Below are 23,126 nucleotides of genomic sequence, written 5' to 3'. Positions count from 1 at the left end.
TGTAGTTGTTTTTTTATCACTATAAGGCGCACAACAAAAGCAGAACACTGATAGTTCCTCTTACTACACCCTCAATCGTAATACAACATTTTTCCTCGTCCTGAACACACATTTCAATTATTTCATTCTAAATCACTTTTCTTGATCAGGACACGCATAATCAATCCACTTATTGCATATCCTAGGAACCCAAGGCTGAAATGGATTTAGATTTTTTTTAAAACATTTGATTAACTATATATTTGCATCAGATTACAAAATATGTAAAATATAAAAATTGTAAAGGCTCTCTTAGTGATATTTATCTAAATGGAATTGATGAAATGCATAACCTCAAATCAGCCTTCTTCTTAGATGATAATGGTGAAATGAATGGTAAAATCTCATCTTTTCACGACCTTTGATAGTTGTTCAGGTGTACTAGTGTGTCCTCATAAGCGTCATAAATAACATTGGCATGTTTTCCAATCCAGGTGATTTTTTTCATCCTCTTCAGAGCCATCATTTTTTATAACCCCTGGATCAGTCTGGATTGAAAAGAGAGTATTCCCCCAGGTGATAGTTTGGTCACATACCAGGGAAGATTAGCATATAAGAACAGAGGAAGAAATCATTTAGGATTTGTGACATGACAATCCCCACAAGCTTCAAATTATGATTACTAATGGGGTGATACGTATCTATATTTAAATAATAGGCTTACTGTATGATAGCTGGCTTAATAATAGGAAGGTGTGAAAGATGTGTATAGGGAATATCATTGTAAGTGATAATTGCAATGTGCACTGATGGGGGTGATAAGATTCTAGTGCTATTTTTATATTTATTTAACTAGGCAAGTCAGTTAAGAACAGGTTCTTATTTACAATGACGCCCTACCCTGGTTATTGAGGAAGCAGTACTAGCTTTGACTTGATCAAAGTGCTCTAGAACGATGCCTGAAATACATCACAGGAGATAGACAAAACATTCATGATTTTATTATTTCCAATCTAGGACATTACAAATGCAACAGCTTCGAGGCTGGCTTTACTTGCATTGTTAGAAAGCTGAGAACATTTTTACAAACTACTGTAGATACACATCTGATCTTGCAGTCCATTCACAGATTGGGAGAACATGAGAATGTTGTGTCATGCTGTTTCATTCTCAACTAGTCATTTATCTGAGAACATTTCATCATTTGATTACATAATTCAAACAGCTAACATAGCATTTCCACTTTTCAGTAGTATGTGGCTGTAAATGTCTTTCAAAGAGAGACATCTCTACAACATAAATTGGTGATTTGGCCCCTGAATTTTATAATTAAGGCATATGTGGACTACAATACAACACCATAATTAAGGGAACAAGTTAAACATGTACAAACATAAGTAGCAAAATCTATTAAGGAAACGCTTTGGAGAAAATGAGTCACATTCAAACATCATGGCTTGATGTAACTTGTAGCCTGATTCAATCTAATGAGTGAAAACAAGGAGGCAAACACTTGAGTGTAAGAGAGGTGTCGGTTTAAAACAGCATGAACCATGCACATATATACAAACAATATTAAATATGATACAGAATTGTATGTTTAGTTTGTACATTAAATGTATTTATTATTTTATGCGTTCCCTGGAGTTGAGGTTGAAATTCAAAAAATACAGGTAATTCCAGTAATACTAGGGTGACCTTGGGTAAAGAGATACTGAGAATATGAGAATGTATGTCATATCAGAGGCTGAATTCTGAGGGTGGAGTGGACACGTTTATCTACTTCATCATAGTTCATATATTTTCAACACAATCCATGACATTATCAGTGTGATTTTTGCTGCATAATATGTTGCAATAAAGTAGGTCATAAATATACAAACTGGGAAACATTAAATAGAAACTAAATTGCTACTGTAGAGGAATGGTCTTGTGCAGTAGCTAGGGCTCTCAATCTCAGACACCCATAACTAAAATATTAAGAAATTGCATCTGTTCATGAGAGATTAGGGCTCTCATAAAATGTCCTCGTACATAAACTATTGCTACAACAACGGCAATATCTAAAGCAAGACCTAAAATATAAATTACAATTTGTAATATATCTCGTTCACATTGTTCTGATCAGTGCCATTTGATGCAAATACTTTCAAATCTGATCAACTGATGGACAACAGACTAAGCTATTATTGCAACTGGTTTTGAGCTATAGCTCTCCTGAGTCATGAATTTATGATGCAGGTGAACCTCTCTAAGGAGAGTTGCAATACTCAGTGGATAAAGTTACTTACTGGATAAATTTGACACTGTGACAGCGTTCTCTATGCACCTGGTAGTTACTTGGCTCCAGATGACGAATACATAGATCATGTTAAATAGGAGTAATTCAACTTATCACCCACATGCAGAAGAATCTGATCCTAGTAACATTCCAGGGATCATTTGAGATTGAAAGTACAGTCTTTACCGGTGTTTACCTCATTGCTGTACCTAAAACTTTAAGGTGCTGGACACAATGATCTCATTGTTTATATGGAATAATAAAAGCCACAAATCCATAAAGCCATACTGCAAAATCTAAAAGAACTAGGGGGTTTGGGGCTCCCTCACTTTCAGAAATATTATTGGGCTGCAAACATTCATAATATCGTGTTTTGGATTCAGCCTCGTGACTTTAACTCCAGGGTCAATTATATAATCCAAATCCTGTATCCAAATCTTTAAGAGCTATCGTATGCTCTCCCCTACAAGCTCCATTTGCTACCTTCAGTAAAGATTACCTGGTCATACAAACTCTCAAGATATGGAATAACCTAAGGCTGGACCTAGATATTAGTGATATTCTTGCCTACTCACCTTTAGTTTGTAGGCTATTTCCACCATCCCTTGCAGACAAAGCTTTTGCTATATGGAGACAAAATGGTGTGAAATCACTCAGTGACCTCTATAAAGATGGCACCTTTGCATTATTTTAATTTCTTTCAAATACATTACATTTTCCAAATGCCCATTTCTTTAGATACTTACAAGCCTGAGATTGGCCCAATATATATATTTCCCACAGGTACCATCTCACACCATTTGGGGTGACATATTCAAAACCAACACAATGCCAAAATTATGCCCATCCACTGTGTATTCAAAATTATGAACTTTTGGCACTCCATGCCTACAATCATTGAGATAAACTTGGGAACAGGATTTAGGATTTTAAATTTAAAATATAACTGAGCAGCAATGAATGGGGTTCACAGGATGACAGAAAGGACAAGATCAGTTGGATAACAAAGCAAGCACTCTATCATGTAGGAACAATATCTTTACGTGCAATCATGAGTCTAAATACAAATTATGGAGTGAATCTGACATATGGTTCATTAGAAGATGATTGGAGATGATTTTCAGCATTAGCGTTACATATGTAAAGAATGAGTTGTTAAAAGATTCCTTGTTTTTTGAGATATCAACACCAAATTCAGTGTGGGACGTCCATGATAGCGATGACAAGTTGATAGGCCACTGTGGAGTGGATTTACAGATTTGGGCACTGATAAATGCCTAAATTGGAATGCAGTGGCTGTACAGTAACATGCTATACATGACATCAGAGCTCTAGCTCTGTGCTTCACAGTGCTGTATTGGTTTTGACAGAAAGCCATTCTGAGCACCTCACGCGAATTGGGAATTTTTTGCAAAAATATACATTCTGAGGGACGAAAATGCTGTAAATTAAGAGGACTGAGACATTGAGGATTATAATAAATACCGCTTTGATGTCATACAAGCAAGTGAAACACCGATGAGTCCAAATGTGCATGTCATATTTCCGTATAATAAAACTCGTCAGATACAGTGTCAATGTTTATGATCAATATGTTTGATGTAGTTACAAGATGACATGGCGTCATACCCTTGGTTGTTCTGAACAGAATTACTCCATTTGTCTATTGCGAAGAAAATTTGCCACGGTACACACACCTGAATGCACTCATGTCTCCTTTCTATGCACATCAAAATGCATGTTTCCCTGAATTGCATTGTGAAAGCATATCACTGAAATATCGTATTTTATAACTTAGCTAGTCATGTTGGCAATAGAACAGGATCCAAATGATGCCCACCTGACCCAGACTGTGATTTATAATGGACCGTTTTTGGATTACGTATACAAAAACAGTAATTGTGTAAGGGCGGGGTTGAATGGTTGTGTTCAAAACAACTACAAGTGAGCTTGGTCTAGTTCCTCAATGGCACAGCTAGGAGAGCTCAAAAAAGCACCACATAGTTGACTCTTCTTTGAGTCATAAAATTGCATTGAAATTACTTAGGAACTGTGCACATTTTGGACAGGTGTGTGGCCACCAAGAGATACCAGTTAGTTCTCTCACTCAAACCCTCTTATGTTGCACCTACCCCACATTTTCCAGGAATATTCTTATCATGTTCCTGAACGTATCCAGAGTTTTTTCAGATTTCATTATCAACAAATGAGGCAAAAAGTACAGTAAATGTAAAATGCCCAAAGTCAACAGTGTAATTTCTGGATTCATATTTGTGTCAGGTGAACTGTTGTGACCTCACTTTATGGTCTAATAATTTTCCCACAATCTCAAAACTGTACCCTTTCAATTGCTACCATGGTTATGCATATGCTTTTCATATTTCTTCTGGAAGAAACATTTCAATCTAGCCCTATCCATATAGGCTGATTTCCACAAGTGTAAAGGGTTAAATGGACACGTAAAATCTGATTTTTGATTTGTCAATAACTCAGCCATCTTTTGACTAATCCCATAGCTTTTCTCAAACTAAGTTAAGACCTGCACCATGAGCCTACATTCCAAATTTGGTCATATGGTTCATGAGAATAAGATTTCTGAAGTATTTCTTAACATATTAGCATATGTGCTAACATGCATCTACTGTTATAGTGTGGCCATCTTGGAATGCATCAACACTATTTTCTCCAACTCTTTAGGGACTATTGTGATGAGTCCAAAGACCACATTTGGAGTGAATATGACTTTTAGTTCATGAGATTTCTTTATGATTATTTTAAGCATTAGCGTTGCATAGTCAAAAACAAAAAAGTGAATTGTTAATCGTTTCCTTATTCTTTAAGATTTCAATGCCAAACTTAACATGCTTCATCATGGTAACGTCTTTGATGACCCTAAAACAGTTTCAAGTTGATAGTCCATTGTGAAGAGGGTTTACAAAGGATTTAAATGGACAAGTAAAATTTGATTTCCTCTCTTAACCAATCCCTTAGTTTTAGAAAAGCTAAGGTATTGGTTAAGACATGTACCATGGGCCTACATACCACATTTGGAAAACCTATCCTGACAGACCTTATGGGTCCTTGAGGCAAATTTGTTCAGCATGAGGAAAGACACCTACATACAAGGCCTCTAGGTCAAATGGGGCAACAGATGTGAGGGTTTAAGTGAGACTGCTTGTAACAGCGCCACCTTCAGGCCAATTAGTGCAATTATTTTTCACCACGTTACTTATGGCGTAGTTTCTGTGTGCCAAATTAGAGAGAAAAAAGTTTCCAATCTATGCTCGAGTTATTTGCCCATGTCAAGGGAAAAAAAATCTAAGAATAACAATGTTTCACAGCTTTTATGTGAACCCCTAATTAACAGTTGGGAAAAAAACTTTTTTATTTTTTTTTTAAAAGCCCTTCTATATGTACCAGTCATGTTGTTACATACAAGTTACTAAACAAATGCCAAGCTGTCTAAGTTCTACTCCCAAGTTGACCCCAAATGTGAACAATGCCAACATACATCTGCAACTCATGAAAATATGTTCTGGTTGTGTGAGTGTCCAAAACTAAAAGGCTATTGGGATGCTATTTCTAATGCAATGTCCAATATAACACAAGTATCTATAAGTCCTGACCCACTAATATCTATCTGGGACAACCGTTGGTAGTTCTGGAATAGCAAAGGTGGAAGCAAATGCCTTTGTTTATGCCGGTCTGATTGCCAGAAACCTGATTTTGACCCCCAGGAAAAAGCCAAACACACCATTTTACAATTAGTGGGTTAATAGCATGTTGCAAAGTCTCACTTTGGAGAAAATGAAATGTACACAAAGTGGATCCACAACTTTATTTTATAAGACATGGCAAACTTTTCTTTCTTTTGTTGAAACCGAAACCGGTGTCAGATTGATTATGTACCTGAGTTTAGATTTGTACTAGTGTGTATATACACTCATGACGGGAACCTCAATAAGAGGATACAAAGAAAAGAAAATCCTTGAGGAACATTGGGAAGGGAGGGTGGGAATGATACGGACACATGGTGTAAAAAATAAAAAGATCACTATCTATTACTGGTATGTTAGGTAATAATGCTCAGCCATAAGTGACAATCTTGTTTGTTTTTTCTCTTTCCTTTCTAGTATGCAAAGCCATTTTGGAACACAAATCAGTATCTGATTATTTATGTTGATATTGTACAGCTTATGTATTTTAATGCATTTTTTTTGAAGCAACTCTTTTGCATACTTATAAATGATTGTATGACCTTGTGGTCAAATAAAATATATATTGAGAAAAAAAAACAGATATAGTACCTTTTACAAAACAGAATCCCCAAAATATATATTTTTTCCCTCATGGACAAGCATGTAGACAAGTGCATATGTTGTGAATTAAAACATAGAAAATAAGTTATTATTTCTGTATGGGTCAAGGTTGATTAAAGCTTTGTCCCCACCACACTGAAGACAGACAAAGTTGAACATCTTGTGCAGCATTAAAAGGAAGTGGGTCTCTGGGGTTACTGTGCTATAGTGTACTCCCTATGCTATGCTTGTTTAGAAACTCTAATAAACTTTGATTCAATATGAATAATAACAGGTTGCGGTGTGCAAAATGTTATGTTAATCTGAAAGAGATTCCTGTCTTGTATTTTGTGAATTAACTAGCTTACACTCTTCTAATACATTTCTTCATTAGTAATCCTCATGAAGAAATGTATTATCCCATCTCTCCTAGCGACATTACATACAGTAGATATGTCCTACAGTTAGGATTGTAACAGTATTCAAGCTTCAGTCCCCCCTCACTTTCCTGTGTGTAATGGTTTCCGTGGGTGTCACCCCATTCACATGGCCATTCAATGAAGCAACAGAGCCATTCTGATGACACTCCTTCTTTTGTGAAACAAGGTGTTTCTTGTAAGTCTAAAAACAGAGGGAAGGAGTCAATATATTAGGATGTGCTAAAAATCTGAACTCCCCCCCCCCCCCAAATGACTGACAACAATGCACTGTTATATTTAACCCCGTCACCATCAGGGCAATGTAAAATACTTCATAACACCATAATTCATTCATAATAATACAGTATGTCTAATTAATGCAAGGATTTTATATTTGCTCACCTGAATGTAGAAGTTTGAGAAAAGGGCAATAAGTGTGACGACATAGAATATCTGGAAATACAGCCACCCTCTGGGGAAACCACATGGCCAAATGACTGCACATATCGTCTGGGACATGGTCAAAAAGAACTGAATCTAGAGAGTAAATGAGACAAAACTCAAATGACCTGTTTGTAAACTAAGTGAATATCAAATACACACGCAGAAATAATCCAAGACGGTTTTGGAACATCTCCAAAGTACATATTTCTGTAACTCAGTGCACTTAAAATACTGCTCCATCTATGGAAAACATTGCCATTGCATACAGTGCAGAAGATAAGAGGGATTAGAACACTCTGTACCAATGGCCCAATGGTTCATGTGGCCTTTGTCACATTCACGAAGACCCTGAGATTGGATTAACTATACACTGGAAGATTACTATGGATGTGAAAGCCCATCTCTGAGGGTTTTAAACAATACATATGGAAATGCAGGCTCACCAGCTGTCCTTGTGTGATGTATTTCTTCCACCATAGATAGGGCCGCAAGGCCGGGACAGCAGAGAGCCCATAGTAAGAGTACATCAGGACATGGATGAAGCTGTTCAGGGAGGCACCAAAGTAGGCTGAGGCAGAGACATAAGATGGGGGGTAGAGGATTCATCTACATTAGCAGTGTCAGAGACTATGGGGTAGATAATTAATCTACATTAGACATCAATTAATTACAATTATTGCCATTTCATGCCTGTTTTCTAACTTTCTTTGCATAGATGATTATTCATTACTATTCTAGGACACTGTGTGCCACAGTGAGAGGGTAAAGCAATTATGAGGTGAGGGTACAGTATATCACAGCAAAAACATGCTGTGCAGTCCTGAAATAAAAGTAGGTTCAATTCACATTTAATTCTAACAACGGATCACTTGAAGGTATCTCAACCACAGAATCAAGTCAAGAAAAACATGTAATCAAAGACACCTGTATGGCTACTTATAATAATATACCATGTACAGCGCATTCAGAAAGTATTCAGACACCTTGACTATTTCCTCATTTTGTTAGGTTACAGCCTTATTCTAAAATTTATTAAATCATTTCCCCCCCCTCAATCTGCACACAATACCCCACAACGAAAAAGCAAAAACAGGTTTAGACATCTTTGCAAGTTTATAAAAAAATATATATAAAAAACCCCAGAAATGTCACATTTACATAAGTATTCAGACCCTTTACTCAGTACTTTGTTGAAGCACCTTTGGCAGCGATTACAGCCTTGAGTCTTCTTGAGTATTACGCCACAAGTTTGGCACACCTGTATTTGGGGAGTTTCTCCCATTCTTCTCTGCAGATCCTCTCAAGCTCTGCCAGGTTGGATGGGGAGCGTTGCTGCACAGCTATTTTCAGGTCTCTCAAGAGATGTTAGATCGGATTCAAGTCCGGGCTCTGGCTGGGCCACTCAAGGACATTTAGAGACATGTGCCGAAGCCACTCCTGCGTTGTCTTGGCTGTGTGCTTAGGGTCGTTGTCCTGTTGGAAGGTGAACCTTTGCCCCAGTCTGAGGTCCTGAACACTCTGGAGCAGGTTTTCACCAAGGATCTCTCTGTACTCTGCTCCATTCAACTTTCCCTTGATCCTGACTAGGCTCCCAGTCCCTGCTGCTGAAAAACATCACAACAGCATGATGCTGCCACCACCATGCTTCACTGTAGTGATGGTGCCAGGTTTCCTCCAGACGTGACGCTTGGCATTCAGGCCAAAAAGTTAAATCTTGGTTTCATCAGACCAGAGAATCTTGTTTCTCATGGTCTGAGAGTCTTTAGGTGCCTTTTGGCAAACTCCAAGCGGGCTGTTATGTGCCTTTTACTGAGAAGTGGCTTCCGTCTGGCCACCCTACCATAAAGGTCTGATTGGTGGAGTGCTGCAGAGATGGTTGTCCTTCTGGAAGGTTCTCCCATCTCCACAGAGGAACTCTGGAGCTCTGTCAGAGGGACCATCTGGTTCTTGGTCATCTCCCTGACCAAGTCCCTTCTCCCCGATTGCTCAGTTCGGCCGGGCGGACAGCTCTAGGAAGAGTCTTGGTGGTTCCAAACTTCTTCCATTTAAGAATGATGGAGGCCACTATGTTCTTGGGGACCTTCAATGCTGCAGAAATGTTTTTTTTTGTACCCTTGCCCAGATCTGTGTCTTGATACAAACCTGTCTCGGAGCTCTATGGACAATTCCTTCAACCTCATGGCTTGGTTTTTGCTCTGACATGCATTGTCAACTGTAGGACCTTATATAGACAGGTGTGTGCCTTTCCAAATCATGTCCAATCAATTGAATGTACCATAGGTGGACTCCAATCAAGTTGTAGAAACATCTCAAGGATGATCAATGGAAACAGGATGCACCGGAGCTCAATTTCAAATATCATAGCAAAGGGGCTGAATACTTATGTAAATTTGCAAACATTTCTATAAAACCTGTTTTATTTTTTTATTAAGGGGTATTTTGTGTAGATTGATAAGGATATATTTTTTTTAAATCCATTGTAGAATAAGCCTGTAATGTAACAAAATGTGGAAAAAGTCAAGAGGTCTAAATACTTTCCGGATGCACTGTATATATGCTGCTTGTCCAAGCCTATTTCAGGAATTGCATAGAAAGGTTCACCTAAAGCTCAATGGATTTGACTTTAGTGGTTCTGAATTATTGATTGTGTAAACTGACTTGCTTATTCCACTGTGTTGACGATAGAAGGGGAATATTGTGTTAGAACACTCACAGTGACCACAGGGCACCCAGTTCATGACGAACCACCAGATGTTGAGCATGCTAGCATGGTGGTAGATGTGCAGAAACGTGATCTGATGGTTGTTCTTCCGTAGGATGAAGAAGAAGGTGTCCATAAACTCTATGAGCTTGGAGAAGTAGTACCACCACAGCACATTTATGATCTGAGATGAGAAAAAAAGCAAAGAATAAGAGTCAAGCTTTCAGCCAATACAATACTTTTTCTAGTAGTTCACTTCCCTGCAAGGACATAGTCAATACTCATACATTGCCAGACTTGTATTTCACCCTATGAGGAATGGCCAGTGAAAATCATTTGACCAAAAAAGTTGTGTTGAGGGACAAAAAATGGTCATCTGTACTGAAATGCTCTTGAAATCTCTATTAAGGACACAAATAAAAATATGATCATCCACTGCTGTGACGGCAGGGACACTTTTACAAGTTTTAATCACTGTAGAACAGGGATTCTTAAACTTTATCAGTTCGAGACCCAAATGAGAAATTGACCCTCCTCCCGTGACCCAAATTATCCTCCAACAACCCAAATTAAGAAGAAAAGTGTGTGTGATTATATATGTATTCTCATAAATCGCAACCCACCTCCCACAAACTCAGGGCCCACTTTGGGTCCCGACCCATAGTTTAAGAAACCCTGCTGTAGAACTGCAATCCAATCACACATTTCACTACTGATGACAGCAGCACAGATTAAATAGACTCTCTGTCTGACCGTGTGGCTTCCCACTGGGCAAAAACTGGTTGAATCAACTTTGTTTCCATGTCATTTCAACCCAAAAAAAAATCTCTGTGATAATGTTGAATCAATGTGGAAAACTGATTGGATTTGTAAAAAGTCATCAACGTAAGGGCTTTTCATATTTTTTTTTTTACCCAACTTTTGACCTAAATCCAATGACATGGTGACATTTCTTGGTGATTTCACATTGAATTCACGTTAGTTGACAATCTAAAGTAAATCAAAACTAGACGAACTGATGTCTGTGCCCAGTTGGTTATCTGTTAGAATTTGCAGGTACTGGCTGACAAACTTTACCAGTACAATTGGAAGCCACCAGGACAAGAAAATATCAATAAAAGTAGCTGGAAAGAACAAAGTATCTCAGTACATATTGATCTGGTAATTAGTTTGTCTTTGAAGTTTGTTGTCAAGCTATTATTTGCATCTCTGGTATTGAGCCAAAGGGTATGGAAATATCACAAAGAGAATGAATGAAAAGGTGAAGTCAAGCTGGTGTCTGGTGACAATGCATTTCTCACCCCACATACTATATACACATTTTGAATCTAACAGATTGTTTTATATTAAATTCTATATACGTGAACAGAGGGGTGATATAGAATGAGACTGCTTTACCTTGGTATCGGTTTCTCCTGCACTGTGTGTGTCTTGGCAATAGAAGTTATAATCCCCGTGCCACACAGCAGACACCATCTGGGGACAGAGAACAAGGTGATTTAGAAAAACCTAGATCGTCATGTCTTTGGCATCTTCACACAGCTTGAATCACATTAATACCTCACAGCCCTTGTATTGTAATATCACATTTATTTCATTCTTGTATTGCAAGTGTCATAAGATCAACAACAACAAAAAACACTTGCGACATCAATTTGCTTTCTCCCATACAAAATCTGATTGTAAACCTGTTACAATTTACATTGGAATTTAGGATTCTAGCTTCACATACTTGCTGCAGGCGTGGACAGTGGGCAATATTATATCCTTGAGTAATTTTGTGTCTCCTCCTCTCCATTACCAGAGAGAATATCAGTACCCTTTTTGTTGCCACTGCAACATTGTGACTGCATTGTTTATTGTTGTTGAGCAGACCAGTGATGCCACAGTTACTAAATGGAGGCCTTGTTCACACATCTCATCTCATTTGGGATGGATGGAAATGGCTCTGCCTTTATCCACCACTGCCTTGAATAACTGACAAAAACAAAGGGTTAAATGTAACGAGTGTAAAGACATGTCCAGATTCAGGTTCAGCTTAAAGTGTATTATTTTAGCTGTGTTATGTGCTCAAACTCAGAGCACCCCCCTTTTTATGTTGTACTGAATAAAACATTTTCTGAAGAACATTAATCTTTCCCACAGGATTTTAGTGCATTTGAATCAAGACAGGACCAAGTCCAGAACAGGACGGTAAAAAAGCAGGGCAAAGCAGAGAGCTAATTATGTTGATGACTTCGAGGCACACAGTGATATTATCCGATGATTGCGCACCAGGCACCAGGAGAGTGATTGCCCTGTATGTGCCCATGGGGATGAAAGTAGAATAAGGACAGACCTGTGATTGGCAAATGTTGTGCTCCACTACTCAACTGGGTAATCTCGTACATGCAGAGGACACATTAAATAACACAAAAGTCTCAACAGACACTAATCACTTCAACAATGACATTGTTATGCCGGTTGTTGTTTTAAATGTAATGCTGCAGGGCCACTTTTACTATGTTAGAAAAACGATTATTCACAACAATATACTGCAGACTAGGCTATTTTCCTTGACGTATAATAAACCATTTATCAGTACTACACTAATACTAAATCTTCTTTATTCTTACTATGTAATTCAAAACGAAGGATATATGGGGTAAATGTCCATATACAGTACCAGTCAAAGGTTTGGACACCTGCTCAATCAAGCATTTTTCTTTGTTTTTACTTTTCTACATTGTAGAATAATAGTGACGACATCACAAATATGAACTAACACAAATGGAATAATATAGTAATCCAAAAAAAGTGTTAAACAAATTTTATACATTAGATTCATAGGGCGGCGCACAATTGGCCCAGCGTCATCCGGGTTTGGCTGGGGTAGGCCATCATTGTAAATAAGAATTTGTTCTTAACTGACTTGCCTAGTTAAATAAAAGGTTAAATTCATCAAAGTAGCCACCCTTTGCCTTGAAGACAGCTTTGCACACTCTTGGCATTCTCTCAACCAGCTTCACCTGGAAGGCTTTTCCAACAGTCTTGAGGGAGTTCCTACATATGCTGAGCACTTGTTGGCTGCTTTTCCTTCTCTCTGCGGTCAAACTCATCCCAAACCATCTCAATTGGGTCCTCTGATGGACCACTGCATCACTCTCCGTCTTGGTCAAATAGCCCCTACACAGACTGGAGGTGTGTTGGGTCATTGTCCTGTTGAAAAACAAATTATAGTGGGACTAAGTGCAAACCAGATGGGATAGCGCATTGCTGCAGAATGCTGTGGTAGCCATGCTGGATAAGTGTGCCTTGGATTCAAAATAAATCACTGACAGTGTCACCAGCAAATCACCCCCACACCTCCTCCTCCATGCTTCACGGTGGAAAACACACGCAGAGATCATCGGTTCACCTACTCTGCGTCTCACAAAAACAAGTCGGTTGGAACCAAAAATCTCAAATTTGGACTCATCAGACAAAAGGACAGATTTCTACCGGTCTAATGTCCATTGCTTGTGTTTTTTGTCCCAAGCAAGTCTCCTTAGTATTGGTGTCCTTTAGTAATGGTTTCTTTGCAGCAATTCGATCATGAAGGCCTGATTCATGCAGCCTCCTCTGAACAGTTGGTGTTGAGATGTGTCTGTAACTTGAACCCAGATGCAACTCTGGGTCTTCCTTTCCTGTGGCGGTCCTCATGAGAGCCAGTTTCATCATAGCGCTTGATGGTTTTTGCAACTGCACGTGAAGAAACTTAAAGTAATGATGGACTGTTGTTGCTCTTTGCTTATTTGAGCAGTTCTTGCCATAATATGGATTTGGTCTTTTACCAGATAGGGCTATCTTCTGTATACCCTCCTACCTTGTCACAACACAACTGATTGGCTCAAACGCATTAACTTTTTAGTGACGGGGCAGTATTCGGAAATTCAGTTGAATGACGTGCCCAGAAGGTAGGAAATGCATATTATTAGTAGATTTGGATAGAAAACACTCTGAAGTTTCTAAAACTGTTTGAATGATGTCTGTGAGTATAACAGAACTCATATGGCAGGCAAAAACCTGAGAAAAATCCAACCAGGAAGTGTGGAAATCTGAGGTTTGTAGTTTTTCAAGTGATTCCCTATCCAGTATACAGTGACTTAGGTTTCATTTTGCACTTCCTAAGGCTTCCACGAGATGTCAACAGTCTTTAGAACATTGTTTCATGCTTCTACTGTGAATAGGGAGAGAACAAGAGCTCCTGGATGTAGATGAGTGAGAAAATGACATGAGCTCAGTGGCGCGTGCTCCCATGAGAGTTAGCTGTGTTCCTTTTCTTTTTTGAAGACAAAGGAATCATCCGGTTGGAATATTATGGAAGATTTATGATAAAAACATCCTAAAGATTGATTCTATACATCGTTTGACATTCTATACATCGTCTGTAATATAACTTTTTAGACTTTTTTCTGAACTTAACTGCGCGAGCACAGTGCATTTGGAGTACTCTAACAAACGTGCAAACAAAAAGGAGGTATTTGGACATATATATGGACTTTATCGAAACAAATGAACATTTATTGGGAAACTGGGATTCCTGGGAGTGCATGGGGAGGTGCAGGGCTGTTGACCAGGGTAGGGGTAGCCAGGTGGACAGCATGGCCAGCCATAGAAAAATGCTTATTGAAATTCTCGATTATCGTAGATTTATCGGTGGTGACAGTGTTTCCTAGCCTCAGTGCAGTGGGCAGCTGGGAGGAGGTGCTCTTATTCTCCATGGACTTTACAGTGTCCCAGAACTTTTTGGAGTTTGTGCTACAGGATGCAAATTTCTGTTTGAAAAAGCTGGCCTTTGCCTTCCTAACTGCCTGTGTACATTGGTTGCTAAATTCCCTGAAAAGTTGCATATCGCAGGGGCTATTTGATTCTAATGCAGTACGCCACAGGATGTTTTTGTGCTGGTCAAGGGCAGTCAGGTCTGGAGTGAACCAAGGGCTATATCTGTTCTTAGTTCTACATTTTTTGAATGGGGCATGCTTATTTAAGATGGTGAGGAAAGCACTTTTAAAGAGCAACCAGGCATCTTCTACTGACGGAATGAGGTCAATATCCTTCCAGGATACCCGGGCCAGGTCGATTAGAAAGGCCTGCTCGCTAAAGTGTTTTAGGGAGAGTTTGACAGTGATGAGGGGTGGTCGTTTGACCACGGACCCATTACGGACGCAGGCAATGAGGCAGTGATCGCTGAGATCCTGGTAGAAGACAGCAGAGGTGTATTTAGAGGGCAGGTTGGTCAGGATGATATCTATGAGGGTGCCCGTGTTTACGGATTTAGCGTTGTACCTGGTAGGTTCCATGATAATTTGTGTGAGATTGAGGGCATCTAGCTTAGATTGTAGGATGGCCGGGGTGCTAGGCATATCCCAGTTTAGGTCACCTAACAGTACAAACTCTGAAGATAAATGGAGGGCAATTAATTCACATATAGTGTGCAGGGCACAGCTGGGGGCTGAGGGGGGTCTATAACAAGCGGCAACAGTGAGAGATTTATTTCTGGAAAGGTGGATTTTTAAAAGTAGTAGCTCGAACTTTTTGGGGCACAGACCTGGATAGCATGACAGAACTCTGCAGGCTAACTCCACCCCCTTTGGCAGTTCTATCTTGGTGGAAAATGTTGTAGTTGACGATGGAAATTTCAGAATTTTTGGTGGCCTTCCTAAGCCAGGATTCAGACATGGCTAGGACATCAGGGTTTGCGGAGTGTGCTAAAGCAGTGAATAAAACAAACTTGGGGATGAGGCTTCTGATGTGAACATGCATGAAACCAAGGTTTTTACGGTTACAGAAGTCAACAAATGATAGCGCCTGGGGGATAGGAGTGGAACTGGGGGCTACAGGGCCTGGGTTAACCTCTACATCACCTGAGGAACAGAGGAGGAGTTGGCTAAAGGCTATAAGAACTGGTCGTCTAGTGCGTTGGGGACAGGGAATAAAAGGAGCATATTTCTGGGCGTGGTAGAGTAGATTCAAGGCATAATGTTCAGACAAGGGTATGGTAGGATGTGAGTACAGTGGTGGAGGTAAACCTAGGCATTGACTGAGGATGAGAGGTTTCATCTCTGGAGGGACAAGTGTGTGGTGGAGGTGTGTCTACAGATTTGCCGTATAATGTCCTTGACTTAATTCCCTAATTAAGTCCACTACCTTTATGATCAAAGATACCACGAATAAGGTCCAGCAACCTGTCAGTTCCAAGTGGAAAAAGCATGTACTTTATTTTTCCCGATAGGAATAACACCTTTCTTCATGCACTGTAATTTACAATTTGATACGAGTAGGTAAATTAATCATCCGTTTGGATAAGGGAATTGAAAATCAAAGAAAACGTTGAATGACATTAACATTCATTGACACTAATTAAATTGTTCTGGAGCTGAGTGCAGACCAACCCATAACAGTTTGAACCCGACTCATGGCGCAATACTTGGCCATGTCATCACACAGATCAATGGTTAGCGCAGGCAATAGACGAGAGTATAGCCTATTATTGTATACTATTTTTCCTATTATAATTCTATGTCAAATCAAATGTTATTTTTCACATGTGCCGAATACAACTGGTGCAGACTTTACAGTGAAACGCTTGCTTACGAGCCTTTCCCAACAACGCAGAGTTTAAAAATAGTAACACAAGAGGAATATACACAAGAATGGAGCTATAAACAGGGAGTACCAGATCAATGTGCATAGGTATGATGTATTTGAGGTAGATATGTACAGTACATGAAGGCAAGGTAAAGTGACTAGGCATCAGAATAGATAATAATAACAGTAAAATAAAGAAATGAGTAGCAGCAGCAAATTATAAGTGTAAAAGTGCATGTGTGTAATGTGTATGTATGTGTGATATGTGTGTGTGTATGTGAATGTAAACTAACCGTCCAACATTACCATGGGTTGAAAAACTGAATGTGGACATTTTCAGAATGAATCAAACCACAGTTCTTTTTTTTCTGTGTGTAAAGGCTCTCCAAACGTGTTTTTTATGATTCATAAATACTTTCCTAACCCTAAATAATCTACAAAATCGGAATATTTTTAAATCTACCAATTGTTTCTGAAACTGAGACAAATATGCATACATTTAGATGGCTTTCTCTCATTGTTGCCTAATATTCTGAACCCGTTCTCTCTATATATTCTAGTGAGTCTATTGACAAAATTAAAAAAGCTAGCTAGCACTGCGATGCAGTGTCTTCGACCACTGCGCCACTCGGGTGGCCCAACTACTTTGTATTTAAATTTAAATTGGGTGGCATTGATTTCAGAGGACTAAAAGTTCACCCTGAAGCAGGGGCAATGTCAGAATCTGCAAGTTTAATGATTTACACAGCATGGGCACAGCCAATCTTTTTATGCAATGCAAACCAAATTGAGCCAATTAGGCCACGGTGGTAAGAACAGAAAAGACTTTAGACTTACAGGTGCGTGGAGAACAGACTTTGTCCCTCATTAGTATAACTACAGTGCATTCGGAAAGTATTCAGACCCATTTACTTTTTCCACATTTTGTTAGGTTACAGCCTTACTCTAAAATTGATTAAATAGTCCCCCCCCATCAATCTACACACAATACCCCATAAAGACAAAGTGAAAACAGGTTTAGAAATGTTTGCAAATTTATAACAAATAAAAAACTGTAAAACCTTATTTACATAAGTATTCAGACACTTCACTAAGAGACTCAAAATTGAGCTCAGGTGCATCCTGTTTACATTGATCATCCTTGAGATGTTTCTACAACTTGATTGGAGTCTACCTGTGGTAAATTCAATTGATTGGGCATGATTTGGAAAGGCACGCTGTCTATTTAAGGTCCCAAACAGTTGACAGTGCATGTCAGAGCAAAAACCAAGCCATGAGGTCGAAAGAATTGTCCATAGAGCACTGAGACAGGATTGTGTCGAAGCACAGATCTGGGCAAGGGTACAAAAAACATTTATGCAGCATTGAAGGTCCCCAAGAACACAGTGGCCTTCATCATTCTTAAATGGAAGACGTTTGGAACCACCAAGACTCTTCCTAGAGCTGGCTGCCAGCCAAATTGAGCAATCGGGGGAGAAGGGCCTTGGTCAGGGAGATGACCAAGAATCAGATGGTCCCTCTGACAGAGCTCCAGAGTTCCTCTGTGGAGATGGGAGAAACTTCCAGAAAGAATCATCTCTGCAGCACTCCACCAATCAGGCCTTTATGGTAGAGTGGCCAGACACAAGCCACTCCTCAGTAAAATGCACACGACAGCCCACTTGGAGTTTGCCAAAAGGCACCTAAAGACTCTCAGACCATGAGAAACAAGAATCTCTGGTCTGATGAAACCAAGATTGAACTATTTAGCCTGAATGCCAAGCGTCACATCTGGAGGAAACCTGGCACCATCCCAAGGTGAAGCATGGTGGTGGCAGCATCATGGTGGGGATGCTTTTCAGCGTCTGGGAGACTAGTCAGGATCGAGGGAAAGATGAATGGAGCAAATTACAGAGAGATCCTTGATGAAAACCTGCTCCAGAGCACTCAGGACCTCAGACTGGCGCAAAGGTTCACCTTCCAACAGGAAGGCACACAGCCAAGACGACGCAGGAGTGGCTTCGGGACAAGTCTCTGAATGTACTTGAGTGGCCCAGCCAGAGCCCGTATTTGAAACCGATCTAACATCTCTGGAAAGACCTGCAAATAAGTGTGCAGCGACACTCCCCATGCAACCTGACTGACCTTGAGGATTTGCAAAGAATAATGGAAGAAACTCCCCAAATACAGGTGTGCCAAGCTTGTAGCGTCATACCCAAGAAAAGGCTGTAATCGCAGCCAAAGGTGCTTCAACAAAGTACTGAGTAAAGGGTTTGAATACTTATGAAAATGTGATTTCTGTTTTTTATATTTGCTAAATTTGCTGAAATGTCAAAAAACCTGTTTTTGCTTTGTCATTATTGGGTATTGTGTGTGATTGATTGGGGGGGTGTAATGTAAAACAATGTGGAAAAATTCAAAGGGTCTGAATACACTGTATATCATGACATTTCGAGGCTGATTACACTACAGAAAGTATTGAAAGCTCACTTTCCCTCCTGTTTCATGACCGTATACAAGAATTAGGGATAATGCAATCAACTACTAGCATAGACATCCACAGAGGATACAGACAGTTTATCAGTACATCATGTCAACCATTTCAGAATTAGAAGTCACAACTTCAACTTTCTAATAATAGCAGCAGGTTTTCAGAAACAATTGAGGGCTGTGTTGATGTTGGGTGAGAGATTTGTTTGTGTTAACAATGATCCTGTCAGAGACCAGCTCTGCCCCACTCACTCCCCCACAGCATTGTTTTCTGGGGTGGCTCCCGTGCAAGACACCATTTTTGTCTAATCAGAACCACAATTTCCCTAATCCTCAAAGAATCCTTCAACAAAATTAGCCAAATAAAACAATCCTTTAGCCACGCCTAACAGTCACCCGATCCTCTCACTTCCCATTATCCGCCTGCAGTGTTGCATTGCGATGATACCAACACCTCCTTCGGATGTCTGTATCAGTTCAGATCAGCAGTAGCCTGCCTACCTCATAGAACATATAGAAGGACAAGATCGTGAGGCCCAGATTGTAGACCAACAGGAGACCCCGGCAAGACACCGGCTGTCTGTGTCTCATGTACTTGGGCCCCAGCCATACGATCAGCAGGTACATGACTGTTAGTGCAAAGGTTGGAGGGTAGTTGTCCAGAAGCAGCCATCCCTGTACCCGCTCATCTGAAATACATGGACAGAACAACCTGATCTAACAGTGTACAGTAAGATGCTCCTTCTTTTCTGCACGTTATTCCCATATTTACTGTATTTCCTTTCCAGTGAGATAGAGAGCATAGAGAGGGGTAGTTACATTGCAGGGCAGGCATATTGGTTGAAGAGGGTAAAAGGACAATACAGTTTGAGTGAGAATTGGCTGTGACTACAAAGCATGTTTGTTTAACTCCAAGAAAGGTTGCACTAGAATCATGAAGGTGCAAAAAGACCTGGTGCATTCCACTACATGTATTAACACACAATAAAAACATTTCGTGAGGAGATATAGTGTCATAATTAATTGTATGTTAATAAAAAATACCGTAATGAAACAGTATTAACACTTACCTCTGGGACCCATCCATGAGTCTATGTACATGTTTAGTTTATAATTAAAAGTCTCCATTTCTGACCTAAATAGACAGATGAAAGAGGAGAGAGTACCAAGTCACACATTGCAGCTCATCACCAGAGCCATAGTTATACATTCTGAAAGACCTGAAATGTATGGTAAACTACCACTTTGGTATAAAAAAAAATACCATATTCAAGCAGCACTGCTGGAATGTGACTGAGTAAGTCAGCTTAACTGTGTTGACAAAATGTGTGTCTCTTAAATTACACACAGCAGCTTAAGGGAAATCAAAGCTTGGTTCATTGTACCAGAGGTACGATCATTTGGCACAACCAACTTTGGACTGAAAGAACACGCAAAGATGCCAGTCTGCTTTCTGCTTACGCAAGCTATAAGGTCCATTTCAGAAGGTTAAGGCTTAAGCGATAGTCCGACTATTTGCCCAATGCAATTGGCAGTCACTGTGACAAAAGTGTAATACATTGCCATTCATAAGAAGATTACGTCAAGTTCATAAAAAGCTATAGAATCTGGTTACTTCTTGACCACTCTTAGATATTTTTCATCATTCAGATATTTCCTTTATAATTATTAAGGTGCTGAAGTAGCTGTTCAAGCAGTCCCAAACGCATACAAATACAAACATCAACAATTACATTATTCTTGCAAGATAACTTATTGGTCAATAGAGGTTAATGACCTATCTTCATTGTAAGTGATACTTGTAGTTATTACTGACTTGTCTCCAAATGTTGTCATTTTATATAAACAGCACCTAAACATCTTGTTTAAAGTTCGCTAATAAAAACTAAGCAAAAAGTAAATAAAACAGAGAGCATCATAGCCTAATAGCGCATCAACTTATTATAGCAGGAAAGTTGGATAGCCTATGTCTGCTGCGCTGGACCAGGATGTAGTTTACCATAACCTCACTACTGTCTAAATGTAGTCGTGTAGCCAAAGCCTATATTACTATTACAATGTTGTCGTTAACAAAAAGTACAATTTTATGTCTAAATCAGCTGCCCAAATCCGGACACATATCGCAAACGTTCGCATCAGAGGCCACCGATTAATCATCAATTGTTTTACATAGCCTAGCTGACCTAGTTGGCGAGACATGAACTATGAAACCGCTTCTTAAATTATATGATCAAGTGTATCAATTATGTAAATATTGTTAGCATATCCACAACTCAATGAATACGAAGAACATCTTATTTCAAACCACATTCCAGCTCATAAAACGTACCCTAGAAGATGCGTAGCCTTGGCTGACGGGTCCCTAAGCACAAATGTGTAGCTTCGTCAGTCAGTGGAAACAGCGGGAGAAACACAGGGCGCGTCGAGCAGATCACTTTTGTCCGGTCAACGCCTTGCGAAGTGTGTTGCATTGTGGGAATAAAAAATGTTCCGATTTCCGACTACAGATGACGACTGCATGAACTTGACAAAAACCATGTGATCAAAGGTCATGAAGTTATGACTTCAGTCGAATGCACATTTCTGCGCTTTGCTCTTCACCAACTTTATCATGCAGCCATCACCTGCATTGTGGGAGGCTCTATTGTCAACCAATCATTGGGGTGTTTGACCCACGCAAACGTGACCAAAGACTTGACTGAAACAGGAACTAACTTTGCCGCAATTCATGCATAGAGTGGATATGTACAATTGAATGTGACATTTGTGCTCAATTCAATTCCAAGGGATTTATTGGCATGGGAAACATGTTTACATTGCCAAAGCAAGTGGAATAGATAGATAATAAACAAAAGTGAAATAAACAATCTGAAATAAACAGTAAACATTACACTCACAAAAGTGTCAAAAGAATAGAGACATGTCAAATGTTATATTACTGGCAAATTATTGAAGTACGAAAGGGAAAACAAATAGACAGACTCTCAGTCTCTCTCACCAAATGAATAGTACATGTACTACACTCGCCGGCCAGTTTATTAGCTACACCACCAATTTCACAAAAAATGTATGGCTCCTACAGACAGTGAGTCACATGGCCATGGCTTGCTATATAAAGCGGGCAGACAAGCATCAAGGCATTCAGTTACTGTTCGATTGAACATTAAAATGGGCAAAACGAGTGACCTAAACAACTTTGTGCGTGGTATGATCGTTGGTGACAGGCGCACCGGGTCCAGTATCTCAGAAATGGCCACCCTCCTGGGATTTTCACGACAGTGTCTTGGGTTTACCGAGAATGGTGCGACAAACAAAAAACATCCAGTCAGTGGCAATCCTGTAAGCGAAAAACAGCTCGTTGATGAGAAAGGTCGAAGAAGAATGGCAAGAATCGTGGAAGCTAACAGGCGGGCCATAAACAGACGATTAACGGCGCAGTACAACAGTGGTGTGCAGAACGGCATCTCAGAACGCACAACTCGTCGATCCTTGTCACGGATGGGCTGTTGCAGCAGACAACCACACCGTGTTCCACTCCTATCAGCTAAAAACAAGAAGAAGAAGCGGCTGCAGTGGGTACATGATCACCAACACTGGACAATTGAGGAGCGGAAAAACATTGCCTGGAACATGGCAGCGAGTTCAGTTAATTTGAGTGGCCTGCTCAGTCCCCAGACCTCAACCCATGTTTGGGATGAGATGGAACACGTTGTTTGCTGCATGAACGTACCGCTGTCCAATCTGCAAAAACTGCGTGATGCCATCACGTCAGCATGGACCAACATCCCTGTGGAATGTTTACGACACATTGAAGAATGCCCAGAAGAATTCAGGCTGTTCTGGAGGCAAAGGGGGGTCCGACCCAGAACTAGATGGGTGTACCTAATAAACTGTCCGGTGAGTGTATATTTACAGTTTGTGAGTGT

The 23,126-nt window shown here is 39.8% G+C and overlaps 1 protein-coding gene across 1 annotated transcript; it reads right to left on the bottom strand.

Moving 5' to 3' along the window:
• Positions 1-6,084: 6,084 nt before the first annotated feature.
• Positions 6,085-21,611, bottom strand: elvol5a (polyunsaturated fatty acid elongase). The gene is given in 8 exon segments (NM_001123567.2): positions 6,085-7,179; positions 7,380-7,514; positions 7,865-7,989; positions 10,135-10,306; positions 11,521-11,598; positions 19,702-19,889; positions 20,271-20,335; positions 21,530-21,611. Coding segments are annotated over 7 exon segments (888 nt in total). The 5' UTR covers positions 20,329-20,335; positions 21,530-21,611; the 3' UTR covers positions 6,085-7,047.
• Positions 21,612-23,126: the final 1,515 nt, after the last annotated feature.

This window comes from Salmo salar, chromosome ssa01 (assembly GCF_905237065.1).
Source record: "Salmo salar chromosome ssa01, Ssal_v3.1, whole genome shotgun sequence".
NCBI lineage: Eukaryota > Metazoa > Chordata > Actinopteri > Salmoniformes > Salmonidae > Salmo > Salmo salar.
The sequence above is the reverse complement of the archived record's forward strand: the minus strand, read 5'-3'. Positions and strand labels throughout refer to the sequence as shown.